Source organism: Carassius auratus, chromosome 29 (genome assembly GCF_003368295.1).
Source record: "Carassius auratus strain Wakin chromosome 29, ASM336829v1, whole genome shotgun sequence".
Taxonomy (NCBI): domain Eukaryota; kingdom Metazoa; phylum Chordata; class Actinopteri; order Cypriniformes; family Cyprinidae; genus Carassius; species Carassius auratus.
Window position 1 is genome coordinate 8957124 of NC_039271.1, and position 17234 is coordinate 8974357.

The window sequence follows — 17234 nt, forward strand, 5'->3', positions numbered from 1 at the left end:
ACACACAGAAATCAGTTCCATCCAGACAGAGACTGGTTTGTCCACGGATGAAAGGGATCTTCGTTTTGGCTGAGAGGTTTTTTTCTTTTTCTTTTTTATTAACACTGCCAACTGTGTATTTACTTATCTTATTGAGGTCAAGTGTTTTCCCCTGAGGGAGGACAACTTGCAGTATTTATGACAACTTCACCATTTCACATCTCTTAAGCAATGCCAAGTTGGCTAACTCCCACAAACCTCTACTAGTCAAGGGGAAAATATACAAAAATAATTCACTGGCGTAGCAGTCCTCTCATAGAAAACACTATTTATGCTCATTGAACATTGGGGAATCGAAAAAAGAAAAGAAAAAAAACCTTCAGTCAAAGAAACCCACCAGTCAAAATGTAACATGACACGCAATGCATCACGATTCAGTTAAGTTTCCACTAGAGATGCTTAAAACAAACCCAGCCAGTGTTTCACACAAGGATCAGGAAAGCTTCTCATCCAACAGACAAACACTATTCCCAATCCACAGCACGAATCAGTGTGCCTTCAGGTAAATGGGGAGAAGCTGTCAGGCAAATAAAAAAAGGAAAAGAAAAGAGAGATAGCAGCACTGTTCTCTGACAAATGCACTAAGCAGACCACCAAACTACAGCACTCTACTGTTAAATATTAATATGTGGGGGGGGGGGGGGGGACTCCAGTGCGTCTTTTTTTTTTTTTTTTTTGCCCCTGGCTTGCGAGAGCATTTCAAAACAATGGCACGAGGCTTGATGACCATCGCTGCTTCATTCCGCGGCGCTCCGGTGAACCCACTCTGCGTCTAAATGTCCTGCGTAAACGTCCATATATCATACAATAAAGCGTTCGCGTAACGGGGAGGGCTGCATATATGGTATAGCGAAGGATGAAAACAAACCGAGACCGTACCTTTGTTCACTCTCCGCAGTATCTGGCATCGGCATTTGAAAGAGACGGCTATCATACTAGCTCAGCCGACGTGCTCATCCAAGGGCTCCAGGAAAAGCGACTCCTCGCACATACATAGCACAGGCGCCGTGTGTCCCACCGGAGAGAGGCAGACTCCGTGAGCGGTGCAGAGCTCGAATCATGCACTACGTCCCCGCAGCGCTGAGATCCGTGCTTTATAATAGCAAATCATATTTCCCCCACAAATAAAATCCATCGGAAAGCGCGCGCAGAGGACGAACACGCAGAGCGCGGCTGATGCGTCTCATCTGAGACTCGGGCTGATCTGAATGGGCTTTTAAAGTTGCATGCTTGGTGTATTCAGTAGTAGCTGGTAGGCTACCTGAGCACGTCAGGAGACGAGCCACAATTTAGTCGCCAGAATAACTAGTTATTTGCAAGAAGTGTCAGAAATTAACTTTTCCATTAAGATAATGGACTTTATTATGTATGAGGGAATAGTTTAGATTAAATCAATTCATTAACACAAATTTGCAATCTGAATAATTAGGTGTAGAATGTATTACTTAAAAAGCAGTACAGTTAAACCCTGGAAAATAATTTGCATCTTTTAGCAATTTCCTTTGGGTTTTGAGAGCATACTTGCAAAAACAAATATTAAATTAATCCATATGACGTTCCACAGGGGACCCATGGGAAATTAGTGTCCCCTGTTGACCTACAAACTGACATAATCATAACAGCTCAATTACTTAAAAGTGAAAATGTTGCTTGGAAAAAAGAAAGTTGCTAGTGGGTTGTTATGCAATTGCTAAGTTTGTTAAGGGGGGGTCACAATGTGGCTGCCAGGGGGCTAACTAAAATGTATTGGTTAGTTACTGGGCTCTTCTAGGTATGTGTGTGTGCCCTTGTTTTTGTGACATATCAGGACACAACTCTGTACAATGACATGTGTATGACACAGGTATTACAAGGAGAGTCTGACTTATGAGGACATAACCCATGTTCCCATTTTTCAAAACGCTTATAAATCATACAGAATGAGTTTTTTTGAGTAAAAATGCACAAAGTTTCCTGTGAGGGTTAGGGTTAGGTGTAGGGTTGGTGTAGGACCATAGAATATACAGTTTGTACAGTATAAAAACCATTACGGCACAAAAACAAATGTGTGTGTGTGTGTGTGATTTGGTACAAAAAGAAAAAGCAGCATAATACATGTGAACAACAACAACAGTGATGTTTGCCTAAGCAAGCACCATTCAACATTAAATAGGTCAATAATAATAGGTCAATAATAAATAATCATCAACATGTTATATATAAAATCAGAAGAATTTATTTCCACATATTATATTATGTCACATCACAACATTTATAATATTTATAAACATTATATAACCATGTGGCATAGAAGGGATATTATCATCATCTGCTTTGATTATTTTTTTCTTCATTTAGAAGCATGGGAAAAAAATCCAATTTAACCTTATATAAGAGCACAATTAAGAGCCTATCAATTCCCCTGAGAGGAATTTTTTGTCACTTCAAAAGAAGAAGAAAAAAAATATTTTTGAATATGCAACAACAATAAGATTGTCTCCCACCTTCAAATGCACATTTCAGAACTGTTAATTAGCCAGCAGTGTCTGTTTATTTACTTCTTAAATTTGCATAACGCCAATCATACAACCCTAATTCCAATCAAGAGTGAACTGGGCTCATTTGCAGGCCAGTGCTGCTGTGTTCAGTGCTGAGCAGCAGTGCTTTTTATAACACCGATAACATGCATATAGGTCAGTGGTGGTATCTCTGCGTATTATCTGACATTTGGTGGCATGATAAGCCTAGCGCCCAATGACAGTGTATTAAAGGCATCTGTCTCTGTTTGTGTGCGAAATACATCTGAATGAGTCTGCAGAATGAATGGAAGTATTAAGGTCATGGCCACCATACTCTATTCATCCAGTGACACTTGTAAGAAGCGTCTGAGATAACAGCCGAACTGTGTGTCTAAGATCAAAGTAGTCTAATCTTTCTTTTCAAGCCCCCCCCCCCTCCCCTTTTGTATATTTACTTGAGTTTAATTTTGTCAAGCTTCCAGGTGGATGCCAGCGGGTGTATCAGTGATCCTGAAGAGAGAGATGAGGGTTACTACTAGGATTATGCATATACTGATCAGATTACACACAGGGATTTGTCTGTCCACTTGCATAAATAATTCTCGAGACTATCACCATGTTAAGATGAGAGATGCATTTTGGGATGCCATGCATGTGGTTATCTGTGGGCAGATAATGCTATAGAATTACAAAGGCTGTCTGTTATGCAGTTAATTTGATCTGCACACTGTTGTTTGAAGGAAATGCACTGGCACAAAGGGAAATCCATTGGTGTGCAAGGAGATGGAAGTGTTATGTCAGCTCTGTGCAAATTTTATAGAGACATCAGTGAACTGAGGCTCTCTCTCCCACTGTTTAAGACTCACCAGTGCCACATATGGCCATCCTCTATGTGCTTGTTTTAAAGAATGTGGCACAAGATGAGAAACAAATTGTCATTTACCACTGTGGCCAAAAATGTAAAATTAACTTATAAATTAAAAAATTTAAAATAAACAAATAAACTTTAAATCCAGCTCAACTCTATCCCAAAATACTCTGTGCAAGCTCTAATTTATGTATCCCATATGAGAAACCCACTGCTTGGGAATTTACATTTGCATATAATATTTAATCAACAAGGCATCAGTTTGAAAACTTCACAAAATGGATTGACGAGTGTATGTTAATTCTTTATTGACATGCAGGACATATCAAAAGGTTTGTCACTTTTGACACTAAATAAACATACATATAGTTCATGAAATCATAAATTAGTTTATATAAATTATTATTAACATTTTCCATAAACTTACATTTTATTTTAAAATAATTTTCACAAAATAATATTAAATTATAATAAATTACACCCCCACACACACAGTGGGTATAGAAAAGAATCACCCTCCTTTAAAATAATCATATGTTGGTGCTTTACAGCCTGAAGATGGACACAATTTTTTATTTATCCAGCTTTACTCAGTGCAACATATAACATCCAATTGAAAGACGCTAACTCTGTAAAAAGTCCAGATTAAGACAACAATAACATGTGAAATAAATAAATAACTAGATAAAAAAGAAGAAGAAAAAAAGAATCACTGAGTTGGATCACCCCTCTCCTAAAAATGACTTGTTAACTCAATCAGGTGTAGCTAATCACTTTCTCATTGGCACACAAAGCCATCTGAATTTCAACTGCTTTCCTGGAGCATTTCAGTCTTTGGTAGTGCAACTGAAGCAAACAATCAACTTTGGGTGCAATGCACTTTCAGAAGATCTCCAGGATAAAGTTGTGGACATGTCAGGAGATGGAAAGAACCAAAAAAATATGAATAATATAATCTTTTTAAAATGCTTTATCAATGCCTTGAAGCAGAGTCAAGTGTATTATTAAGAAATGGAAGGTTTTTGGTACAACACAGACCCTCCCTGGATCAGGACGTCGCTCTAAACTGGATGAAAGAGCCAGGAGGAAACTGGTCAAAAAGATGACCAAGATGCCTACAGCAACTCTGAAAGCAGTAACAGGAATTTATGACAAATAGTGGTCAGTGTGCACGTGACAGAATCACAAATTCTCCATAAAATTGTGGCTTGTATGGGAGGGTTGCAAGAAATAAGCCAATCCTCAAGAAAGGCCACATGCAATCAAGACTGAGCTTTGCCAAAATGCCCTTGGAATATTCTGAGGCAGATGAGACTAAAATTGAATTATTTGTCCTCAACACCAAAAGATATGTCTGGTAGAAATCCAATCCAGCTCACCATCCAACTAACAGCATTCCTACAGTAAAGCATGGGGGTGGTAATGTGCTGTTGTGGGGCTGTTTGTCTGCAGCAGGGACTGGAGGACTTGTCAGGATAGAAGGAAAAATATATGGAGCAAGATACCGTCAAATTCTTGAGGAAAATCTGCTGCCCTCTGCCAGAAAGATGTCAATGGGAATAAAGTTTCGCTTCCAACATGACAATGACCCAAAACACACAGCAAAACTGAGCACACAGGGGTTAAAGGAGAAAAAGGTGAATGTCCTTGCATGGATAAACTTAATCCCAGTGAAAATCTGTGGAATGACATGGAGACTGCAGTCCACAAAACGATCACCATCAAATTAAACTGAAATTGAGAAGTTCTGCAAAGAGAAGTGGGCAAATATTGCTAGTCTAGATGTGCAAAGTTAGTAGAGACAAATCTCAACAGACTAAAGGCTGTAATTAAATCAAAAGCTGGATCATTAAAATAATGATAAAAGAGGTGTTCCTTTTCCCAACTCCGTGATTCTGGTTTGATTTTTTTTCTGACATGTTGGTGTTATATTTTTTACTTGGATGTTATAAGTTGCACTGAGTAGTTTAGGTGTAGTATAAGAACTATTTTAAATATTTTTCAATGCACACTGACAAATCAACATCCTCACGGTCCATGATCACTCCCTCAATCTCAATTATAGGGACTGCACACGTGTATGAAACATTCTTAAATAATGGGAATCAAGTCTCTTGTTCATCTCCTGGGATGGTGCAATCAATTTTCTCAGGATGAGCATGGCAGGAATGCCAATCAAACTAGTACGATGCTCTATGCTTTCTCATAAAAGCTCTGAAGGTGACAGCTGACTTGAACAGGAAACCGTTCCATAAGGGTTACCGAGTATGCATTTGTGCAGATGTGAAGTCAGGTAATTGCTTATTGTGCATGGATGCATGTAGTCTGTAACATCAACATGACATACTGGTGCAGAGGTCTGTTATTAAATAAAATTGTGAAGCTGTGAACTTGCCGAGTTGGGCAGATCTGTTATTAGATGCAGAGAATGTTTATGGCAACTACGGTCAGACAGATGTCAAATACATTTCAAAACACTCCATCCAACTACTTGGTTCATCAAACAGTCTATTATTTTTCGCTAAGACACCTATGGTGACCTTCTGACTTGGAGGTCTTCAAGGATAATTTCTTTTAATAGCCCTCCTGAATAAGTCAATTTATTAGGAAATCCAAAGAATTGAGAATGGTTATATAAAACTATAATTATTAGAAAGGAAGGAAATGTCATTGTGCTAAAAGAGGATATAGCTTAGCTCTCATCATTATGAATGCTGTATATCTTGAGGTTGGGATTAACCAGACCATGAGAAATTGAACCATCATGTTTTTGACAAGCAAGCTTGAGGCAGGCAGGGAATATTTTCCCCACAAAGAGCAAAGGCACTGAACTATTATAAATGAGCAGTAAAAAGCCTCCAGCCTCTAAAGAGCAGCAGGGACAATGGCGGGAGCTGTCCAGCAGCACTGGTGCTGAAATGGCGAGGAGGACAGTTTTCCTTTACGTGCAACATCAGCAGCCTCTAGTGGTGAAAGTGATGAACTGTACTATTAATCAAAGGGCTCAAACAGAATTAAAGCTTCATTGCTGCAATTCAACCCCATAGACTGTAGGTTTAAACAAATCAGGGCATTAAAATGCAAAGCTGTTGCATATATAATCATCACTTCACAGCCCACATAAACAGTGTACATCGTTTTGCACCTCATCCCACTCAGCTGGACTGAAATCTGGGGCTGTGTGGGCCATTCGAGCAAACAAACATTACTGTTAGTTTGAGGAAGCAGCTTGAAAGGATGTGTACTTAGTGCCAGGGCACAGTGTTCTGCTGGAAGTGACTATTTAAAACAGAGTAGGGTGATGCATGGTGATTCGTTTGTACTGAGGGCTCTAAAATGTGCCCAAGTCATTTCTGCCAGGAAATAAGACACTGTCATTTGATATTGAGATTCATTAGAACGTTTTATACTTTTCCAATAATGAATAACAGTTTTAGTGATCAATGTAGCCTCAATCTGACACAGTCTCCAGCTCGTTGTAGTCAATTAACTTGATTTAATGCTTAAGTACTGACATTTTGGCCTTTCTGTTAGCTTAATTAATATTATTAATATTATATTACAAAGCTTGGTTTTAAATGTTAAAAACCACTTTAAACATATTTAATATCTTTAATAACCGACCTAAAACACATACAGTAAAACCTTTTTTTCCCTCTCTCTCAAAATTTCCATGGATTTCCAGTTTAAAAATCCCTTCAAAATAATAAACTGATTTTGTCTACCATAACACTGCACTACTGCGTAACTGACACATTTAAATCATATCTGTTTAAATGTTTGGCTGATCAACATCGAATTAACTTCTATATTACGTGACAATATAGCAGCCACAATAAAGTAGGCACATAACCTTCTCTCTTTTTTCTCTTGTTCTTTCACTATTGCAGTTTAGATAGAGCTCTATATTGATTCAGTCTAATGGATGCAAATGGAAGGGTCAGACTGAAGCCCTGGCCATTACGTGCAGGGAATGTGTCATAGTCTCATGCTAATAAGGAGTTTCTAATGCTGCTTTCAGCATTACATCTGTAAATAACAAATATTGCAACCCACTGATAGTGCTGTGCAAACTACAAACTGGCCAAAAAGAAGCATAGTAATGATACAACACTGGCCTGTTTTGTCTCTCAAAACAATGCTTCGAGTAAATATTACTGAAAGCAATTTATGAGAAATACAAGAAAGAGAGTCTTGCCAATAAACATACAATATCACCACTTGATACCATGGAAATGTAGCACTTAAAATTACAATATAGCAAGACATTCACAATATTGTCTCATAACATTTCATGTATATCGTTAATAACAGATGGGAGGTAGTTGGGAACTTGGGAAGTTTCACAAACACCACCGTGACATTGTTTAATCAACTCAGCAGTTATCAAGCTTCTCCAAATGTCTGTAAAAGGTCGTCCGACATGCATGCTGCTACTGCAAGACTGGCAGAGCTGAGACCCTGGCATCTCCCAAAAGCAACAACTGGACACTTTCAGGGTGGGCGGCACCAACTTTATCCCAAAGGAAAAAAAGACTTGGCCTTGAGTGAAAATCTTCTGTCGGGACCATTTGCTACTCAAGACAGGTGCCAAAAAGAGACAAACAGACCAATCAGTGTCTCCTGTCAGATAATCGGCCCAGTGCAGTTACGGTTTACAGCATAAATGGCCCACATCTGACTGAAAATGTTATTTTGAAACACCAAAATCCCACAGATTTTCACATCAGACAGGTTTGTCTTTCATCCAAGGTGCAACTTGAGTGATTAATAGGTCTAGTGAAGCATCACCATCCCACAAAATTGACTTAAGTGGCTTTTTCCAGATAAAAGGGTGGCAAGGGAAAGTAGATTGATAGGGATTTAGAGCATTGAGTGTCGCCACACAAGAGAGCAAAATGAAACTCTTCTGCCGGTTTGGAATGACGCTTGCAATCAGTTCCTTTGTTTCAGGCAGATTGTATACCAAGCCTGATGAAACACTGATGATGGTGATTTCTCAAAGAAACTCAGGCCTGCTTCCGACAGGAAACCAGCAAAGAGAGTTAACAAAAGAACCTCCACCACCCCCTTACTTTGAAGACCACATCAAACATCAAACACATGCCGTTTGCTCTAGAAGTCTCTTTCTTGCTCTGAAAAAAGACTCACAAACACTAGCGGACGCATCCTGTGCAATCTTTCCTCCAAGTGGCTTTTGAATTCAACTTCATATCTTTGAAAAATAGTATCATGATTATTGGGTAAAACACATTTATATGGTCAGTTGAATTGGGCTACAAGTCATTTGTTTCATACAAAAATTCTGTTATCTACTAATCTTTGCTCAAAATGTATGACAATTATTATCAGTCACTATTATCAATATGACAAGCTCCTGTTTCCATATTTATAATGCACAGTTTTCACTGGCTAAAATTAGAAGGCTAAGATTTGAACCAGAGTCAAAAATGGAATCACTAGACAGGTTTAAAAAAGATATACTTTAAAATATATATATATAATTTACATGTATAAATAATTAATTTCATTAAAAACATACATCATCTGTCAAAATAAAAATAAACTATAAAACAATATTTTAAATATAGAATTTTAAATACTTTTTATTATAAAATACATACATTCTAGCAAAACTGGCACTCAAACAGGTGCTCAAATTAATTTAAAATTCAAATTGAAACAAAATGATGATAATAATAATAATAAAAAAAATACAAAGGATATATAATTTACTTACATCATTATAAATAATTTCTGGAAGATTCTAACAAAACTGTAACTCAAACTTGTACTCAAAATGGCAATAAAATAAAGAATGAAAAAATACAAAGGGAATATAATTAAAATACAAAACAGACTTTCTATTTGAAAAAAAAACAGCTAAAATTGGCATTAAAATAAAACAAAAAACAAAGAATACAAGGATACACGAATACAAAATAATATATATAATTCAATAATAATAATAACAAAACAAAAAAAAAAACTTGCTCAAATTGCCATAAAATAACCCTGCACTTCACTCTGGTAATAATTTTTATCTGATGAAGCATACATGTATAAGAAAAAAAAACAAAAAACAACAACAACATAGAATTATGCTGTATTTCAAGAGTTCTTATCTCTATACTTGTACCCTAATCAAAAATGTACTACATAGGGAGGTATCGGAATGTAATTCCATGGTTTTTCAACACAGAAAGTGATGGTTCTGAATAACTAGCATATTTACGTGCAATGGCATAATGTATAAAGAAATTTACACACACACACACACACACACACACACACACACACACACACACACACTAACCATTTAGTTTAGATACAAATTCTCACTATTATCTAATTGCTTATTAGCATGCATATTATCATTACATTAATATTACACATATTAATGCCTTAAATTGCATGACCCTATTTAAGATCCATTAATCATATCCTATATCTAACCTTAACAAATAACTTACTAAACATTAATGAGCAACAAATTAAGAGTTAACTGAAGCAAAACTCATAGTTGATAGTTAGTTAATAGTGAGAATTGGTCCCCAAACTGAAGTGTGACCACACACACCTTTACTTCAATAAAACGACCTTGATAACCCCACTGTTGCCTAACACTTTCAAACTTCCCCTTCAAAATTACTCCGTGCTCTACATCAAATATCAGTCATATTGGTTTTCCCTACATCTCTTGTTCTAACCTTGATTGACAACTTGCTCTCCCTCGTCTCCTGCACCTGCTGGTTCCTCCTCCGGAGTCTGAGCAGTGTGGCAGGGTCTCCATGGAAGCGGGACCCCGGCCCAGCTGTGCAGCAGCCGTCGCATTCTGCCTCTGATTCTAGCCGTGTGCACTGGCTCTGACCCGTGAGAACAGTCCTTCAACCTCTGCGCTTCTCTAAATGACCCTCTCCTCTCCTAAAACAAGGCTAACTGATGACCACAAACCATTATACCCACATCAAATCTCTCTTTGCTCCACAAGAGGGCGGCAACGTGCACGGCAGACACAGGTGGAGGGGATTTTCAAAGCCTGCAAATGTGAACACGTGAAGGTGGTTGCCGTGGAAATATGGTGGATCTGAGAACAGCAGCGCGTGGTTTACAGTAGTTGACAGGAAGTGGGTTGAGAGCTACTGGCAAAATATGGGACCAAAGTCCCAGTTTCCAAGTATTTCTGTGTGATTTTCTTTATATGTGTGTATGTGAGGTGAATAATATTGAAGAGCTTTGAACAAGCAACATAACCACATGCAAAGCACAGGGTAACAAATACGCAAAGCAGCTCATGAATACTATGAATATGAATGATTCCTCTGCATGGGTGGCTTAGCATATCTGCACCATATGGATTTAGAGGGAGGATGTGCAACTCCGCAAACACACTTTTATTAAAACACTTGGTAGTGTGTGTGTCTCACTGACCCTTCTCCTCCCATCACAGTCGACTGCTGCTAATCTAAACACCTCAACTGAAGGTCAGTTGACCCAGAAAGCTTCCTGTATATAACAGCAGAACACAATGAACCACTGCAGTAGAGGGACACCGTCAAACAGAGAGAAAGGGAGGCGGAGTCAGAGTGAGGGTCAGGCACAATTAATCAGGCCAGTGTTGACTTTGATCAATCAAGCTGTTAATGAGTTCGCTGCGGCAAATGGATGTGACGCTGACATGTAAACAGAGGATGTGCTTCGTAAAACATCAGATGAGATGGCCAGCAGAGGGAGACATTTTACCAGTAAGTTATTGTGGGTAATGAGACTGCTGTTTCACCATATGTGTGTGTGTCTGTCTATCTCTCTGTCTGTTTGTCTGTCTTGTCTGAATAAAGAGAGAGAGGGAGGCAACAGTTTAAATGTTTGGGTCAATTTTATAAAATAAATCACTTAGAAAAATTTCTGAAGGATCATGTGGCACTGAAGACTGGAATAATGGCTGCTGAAAATCCACATATTTTATTTTAAAATGTACCTGTATATGAACTGAAAACTTTGTTATTTTGAATTGCAATAATATCTCACAATATTGCAGACCCTATTGTAGTCTTATTCAAATACATATTTATATATTAAAATATTTTATTAATATATTTAATTTATTTATTAATATCTAATCATAAGCACATTGATTGTTGGAAACATATCATTAATATATCACCCAATCCAAGTGGGATGACAGTGGAAACACTGCTGTTATCATAATAAAGCAGTGAAAGACAAGGTCCATCAATCTTCATCAATGTTATTACAGAACACTTGGCTGGGCTATCAGAATATCTGCATTTAATCAGGATCAAGGCCAGCCAGAGGGCAGATGACTGTGCATGTGTGTGTGTGTGTGTGTGTGTGTGTGTGAGTGAGAGAGAGAGAGAGAGAGAGGCTGTGAGTTCAATATTTGAACATCTACGCTGATAAGAGCCCTGATAACATTTGACTTCTGCTGCTACACATAACCCAAATGCTCTGCTGCTGTTTTATCCTGCACACACCTGCTTTCCAGCTCCAGTGCTCATATCCTAGACTGCTTTAAGAGAACTCTAACAAAATGTTTCTGTGTCACTGTTCGCTTGTCCAAGCAGAGAGCTTCATGATGCACTTGACTATAAGTCAAACTAGATCCTATTCACTTTTTTAGTAAACAGTATCTTCTTGATTTTATTATGCATTATTCAGCAGTGCACACTTCTGTTATGCTTTCTATGTTGTAAGTCACAGGATTGTTATTATGAACTAAAACTTGAATATTTAAATAAATTGATTCAAAAAGAGCTGATATAAAATAAATATTTGATGACAACCTTTCTAAACTATTACCAACAATTGACTGTGCAATTTAAAGTTTGTTACCATTAAAGATTTGGCATTCTTTAAATAGTTATTGCCCCTTGATAAAAAGGTTTCTGAAACTAGACAATAACAACAGATTTGAAAAAGGGGATTTCAGTTAGATATACTTGAGTTTAACTTTGACCTTCAGCCTCCATGTCCAAGTCGAAGAGCCTCCTCAAAAGTGGAGGATTCAGGAGGTTTGAAACCTTCTTCATTTAGGTCTCATTCAGATCCCACTTTTCATGATCCATGGATAAAATCAATGGTTTTCCTCACTTTACACTTATTCACCAATAAATACTTCATACTATAGGAGTAAAATGGTTTGTGAACACCATATTACATAAGGCTGACAGACCTGTCTGCACTTCATCAGCAATGGAGTCCTGGCAAGCAGTAACATCCAGCCCTGAAATGTGTCACCATTACACTTGACTGCATTTCTTAAGCTGGTTTTGAACCACTTCAGAAAATGTAACCCCCAGAATGTGACAGTCTCTGAGCTCATAGGTTCTTTGGTCAATCAGACATTACTTCCATAGCCTTAGGGCTGCAAGTAATTGCTAGCTGGCCTTCAGCAAAGTAAATCACATCTCCATCAGATTGTCCCAGCTGACTGAAAGAGGTGGATTACCTCTTTACAGTACAGCATCTGTCTTAGTGTGAGAAACACAGTAATTGCAAATGGAGCATTGTGGGTGAAGTCGGCATCTCTCTTGCTGGTTGTTCCTTAAAGCCATCAGGTTTCGACAGAGTAAGACTGGTATTATGCAAGTCCTGCCACCCCTCTGGGATATGCTGATAAGCACTTCCTGTGTGAGGGGGAAGCGGTTATATTCAGGGCTGCCATGCACGCCTCTCCTTTCCAACCCCCAGATCTTATTAAGACCGAGCTAGCTCCACATCAAATGATTTCAGACTTCACAGCGCCTCCTCAAAGATGCTTCAGAATGCATTTTGGATATTTAGACTAGTTTGTATAGATGGATTAAAATAAGTAAATACAGCATAGAAAGGCCTGAAGGTAAAATAAATTTTTTCCCCCAAACCTAAATTAACTAGGTCACATTTTTAATTTGAAGATTTTCATTATTTACTTACCCTCATATAATTTCAAACCCGTATGGCTTTCTTTCTACCATGCAACAGAATTAATGTTTTATCCCATTTTTAGCCGTACAATGAAAGTCAGTGGGTTCCAAAACAACAACTTTTACATATTTTTCAAAATATTTTCTTTTTTATGTTGCACAGAGGAAAGTAGGTCATTACAGGGTTGGAATGACATGAGGGTGAGTAAATGATGACGTAATTTTGGGGTGAGCAATCATGTCACCCATCAAAGCACTGACATCACCATTACCTTTTAACATTTAACTGCATGTAAAAATGGAGTCCAGTATGGTTGATGTCATCAGGTCATCAGTAAAAGACAGGGCTCTCATTGGTTCACAAGTGTGACAGACAATGATACACATTAAATATTAAAGAGACTTACCTAAATGATGCAGAGGGCAGCAATGGCAGCATGAGAGGGAGAGAAAGAGAGAAACATTATATTGGTACAAAAACGTCATAATATACATTAACCTTTATACATTTCCAGAAAGAAAAGTCACAATTTGATCTGTTTTACATCTCAATCGGTTATCCTAGAATGCAATAAGATTGAATTGAGATAAAGTTCCCTGCTTATCCTTCTCCAACAATGTGTCTCCTTTAGAGCTTCAGAAGAAATCTCTCAAACTGAAATATAATTTATCCAAGAGCCTGCAAAAGTCAGATTTCAGTATGAACTACAACATTTCTAAAGACTTAATGATCAGAGCTATGCCATCGCTGTTCATTTTTATTTCCCCTAAATAAGAACGCTGGAGACAAATTTGATACTTTAATTAAACATAACCCTATTAGAATCCTATTAGAATCACCCATAAATGCCCACAGGAAAATACATGCTATGAAAACAATGAATAGGCAAAAAAAGCAGCATTATGGCACCAGATATGTATAAAAAAAAACAAAAAAAAAGGAGAAAAGAACTGTAGTTGCATCTTCTCACTTTCAGAATGTGTGTGTGGCCTCTGAGGTACACGCTTATCATCATCATCCCACCTCAAATAATGGTGAATTTCTGCTGGAATGACTCTAACATCTAATAGTTTTCAATCTCAACACCCAGGGGACCCTAACCCCCATCTTCCCCCCTCCCAAAGGGGAAAAAATAGTGACAATTTAAATCTTTTAAAACGTTTTTCTTCCCAACAACTTCAGTGCCCATGGCTGAAAAGGCTAAAGGAAGGAGAGGAGAAAATGGCATATGATTTGACAGTCAAATTTGCATCTTTTCAATCTGCATTCGCGAACCACAACACATCAAATACAACATGCATGAGGGGAAGAAAATTAGCTCTGGGTCAGTGGGGAAGCAGTTCTTGAGCCGCCTATAAAGTGGCCCGTTTTAATGACTGCATAACTCATAAAAAACATCTCAACAGCATAATTGTGGCCTAATGTACATGCTGTAGAGAGCTAAGAGCGTCTCAGCTAAAAATGGAACGCCAAATGACTCAATATCTAGACATGACAGCTGATGTCATCTCTCACCTGCTTTGGCGAGAATGACGTTAATGCTCCAAACTACCAGAGGATAAAATGCCCTTTAATAAAAAAAAACTCCATACAGAAATCTCTATACTCCAAACCTCAAACTTTAGACGCTGTCACATCATAATCACATCTCAATCATGGACAGAAATACTGTCACGGTCTTTAACAGTTTCAGTAACAGAATAAAATAAAGTGAAGTAAAGTAAAATAAAATACGTCAGGTTTGACACTAAGGTTCCATTTGTTAACATATAATATAACATACAATAGACTAATAGACTATACTTCTGAAGCATTTATTAATCTAGGTTGATGCTAATTTTATAATTTACTGACAAACAAAATCCAAAATTGCATCTGTTATTATTTAATTGATCTGATCTAGCACAAACTAACAATGAACAGCTGTATTTTATATTAACTAATGTTTTCAAGGATTACTAAATACTGTGACAATGTCTTCCTCATTGTTACTTAATGTTAGGTAATGCATTAAGCAATGTTAACTAATGGAACCTAATTGTAAAGTGTTAATAACATAAAATAATCAAATACATTTCTGCAGAACTTCAGAGTTTCTGCTATTAGTTAAAGTACAGTGAGACACAGAGGATGTAATGCAGTATAGTGGGCAGCGGGTAAATCCAGCGTTCCTTTCTTAAATGAAAGTCAATAGGTGCTCAATTTCTTTCGAACAGTACAGTTAGGCGAGGGCAAATGCAGTCCTTGAAAGCGTGCTGGGCTGAGCTGTTTTATTCGGCAAAAATGTTTAGTTTTAGGTGTCTCATTCAGAGTTGATATGCTGAAGGTTGTTTATCACAGAGGGGCATTTTCCAAGACTCTTCATCCTTTGGACATGTAGGACTAAATTAAATTTCCCCTTTGGTAAACTACTATCTTGCCATCTACTGTCTAACTTCTACTGTCCCGGGAAATCAAAAGTTACTGGGAAAAAAAAGCCATACTTGTCTGACAGGCCAGTTACATGGTTGCACATATATAATTATATATACAGTTGGATATGAGACCTTTGAGAGTATAATTTTAAATTCTATATTTATACTCCTTTCACAAATCCTCTCCCATGGCCACATGTGATAGTAAAGTGTCCACTAGATTCACACTTCATAATCTCGCCCCAAAGCAATAGGTCACCTGAGAACTTTTCACCTACTGTGAATTCAGTTGCAATTCCCCCAGAGACACAAACACAACTGTAGGTAAAGCAAGTGACAACTGTGATACAAATCTGCAAACTACTGCTTGTATGTGACACATTAGTTTGCGTTTGTTTGTTAGTGAGCATGTACGAAGGAGAGATGAATAGAACACAGTCGAGGCCTCTGGCTTTATGATGTGGCTGCGCATCTCAATGAAGAGCAGAGAGAAACACTCTCCAGTTCCTCTGCTGGCGTGTTAGCCAGTGAGAGCCGGGGGGCTAAACATTAATTAAATCAAATCCTCTATTTGCACTTGAGCCATGGGAGCCACAACTGCAATCATGTGCATCTATATTACAGCACCGACAGCCAGTTTCAAAGGAAATGCATGATTGAGCTCAAGACACATCCTAGAGCAAATATTGTAGACCATATGCTGAATTGAAACAATATGGGGATCATGCACCTAGAATAAAATGTGTTCTAACTCTTTGGTTAGTCAGGAGTGAAGGCCAAAGAATCATTTACTTGGACAGGAAGAGCCCATCTGACTTATGTGTAATACAGCCAATCACAGATCAACGAGATCAGAATTTTTGCTCATCCAAAATTAAATATATTACAAAACATGCAATATATTATACATAAGTTCTGCTTGTGGAAATCTAGTCTGCCTCAAACAAAACTCCATCTTTCAAAAATATTTGATGCCACTAACATTTGCCAAACATTAGAGAAACGTTTGGCAATCCAGTACATATCTAATTCTCCACAGCATTTTCTGTATAGATGCAGAATCTTGTAAATATGACCAAGTATCTTATAATTATCCTTTCCATTTTCCAGGTTCCTTATTGGCATATATATGGTTGAAGCACTTTTTTACATCCATTGAACATTTCCATTGCCGTGTCGTGAATGCAAACGACAATATATTTTTAATTAAACTGTACAGAATCTACAGACCTGCTTTAGGCTTTTTATATAAAAATATACTGTACCACAAATACCGGGAATGGTGAAATGCATGCTGGGAACAGTACATCTTCTCTTCTCAACAGTACCATGCCAACATCAAAGGGCCAGCAGGCTCTCTCTATTCCCAATGGCAACCTTTTACATAATAGATGATCACTGAATGATCTTGGCATACGCTTGATTTCTGCACAAATTTCTTTCTAAATGTAACACTGAACTGCTCACACTGAAATACAAGTCATACTG

The 17234-nt window shown here is 37.7% G+C and overlaps 1 protein-coding gene across 6 annotated transcripts in view; it reads right to left on the minus strand.

The window, feature by feature from the left end:
- Positions 1-17234, minus strand: part of LOC113048001 (glutamate receptor-interacting protein 1-like) — a 226551-nt gene that overhangs the window by 81988 nt on the left and 127329 nt on the right. For 2 of the 6 annotated variants that reach the window (XM_026209489.1, XM_026209486.1), the window contains exon 1: positions 919-1246. The exons of the other annotated variants lie outside the window; for them this stretch is intronic. In XM_026209489.1, the coding sequence (XP_026065274.1) occupies positions 919-973 (55 nt within the window). In that variant the 5' untranslated portion in view covers positions 974-1246. Of the gene's footprint in view, positions 1-918; positions 1247-17234 lie in introns of those variants that run through there. 6 annotated transcript variants of the gene reach the window in all.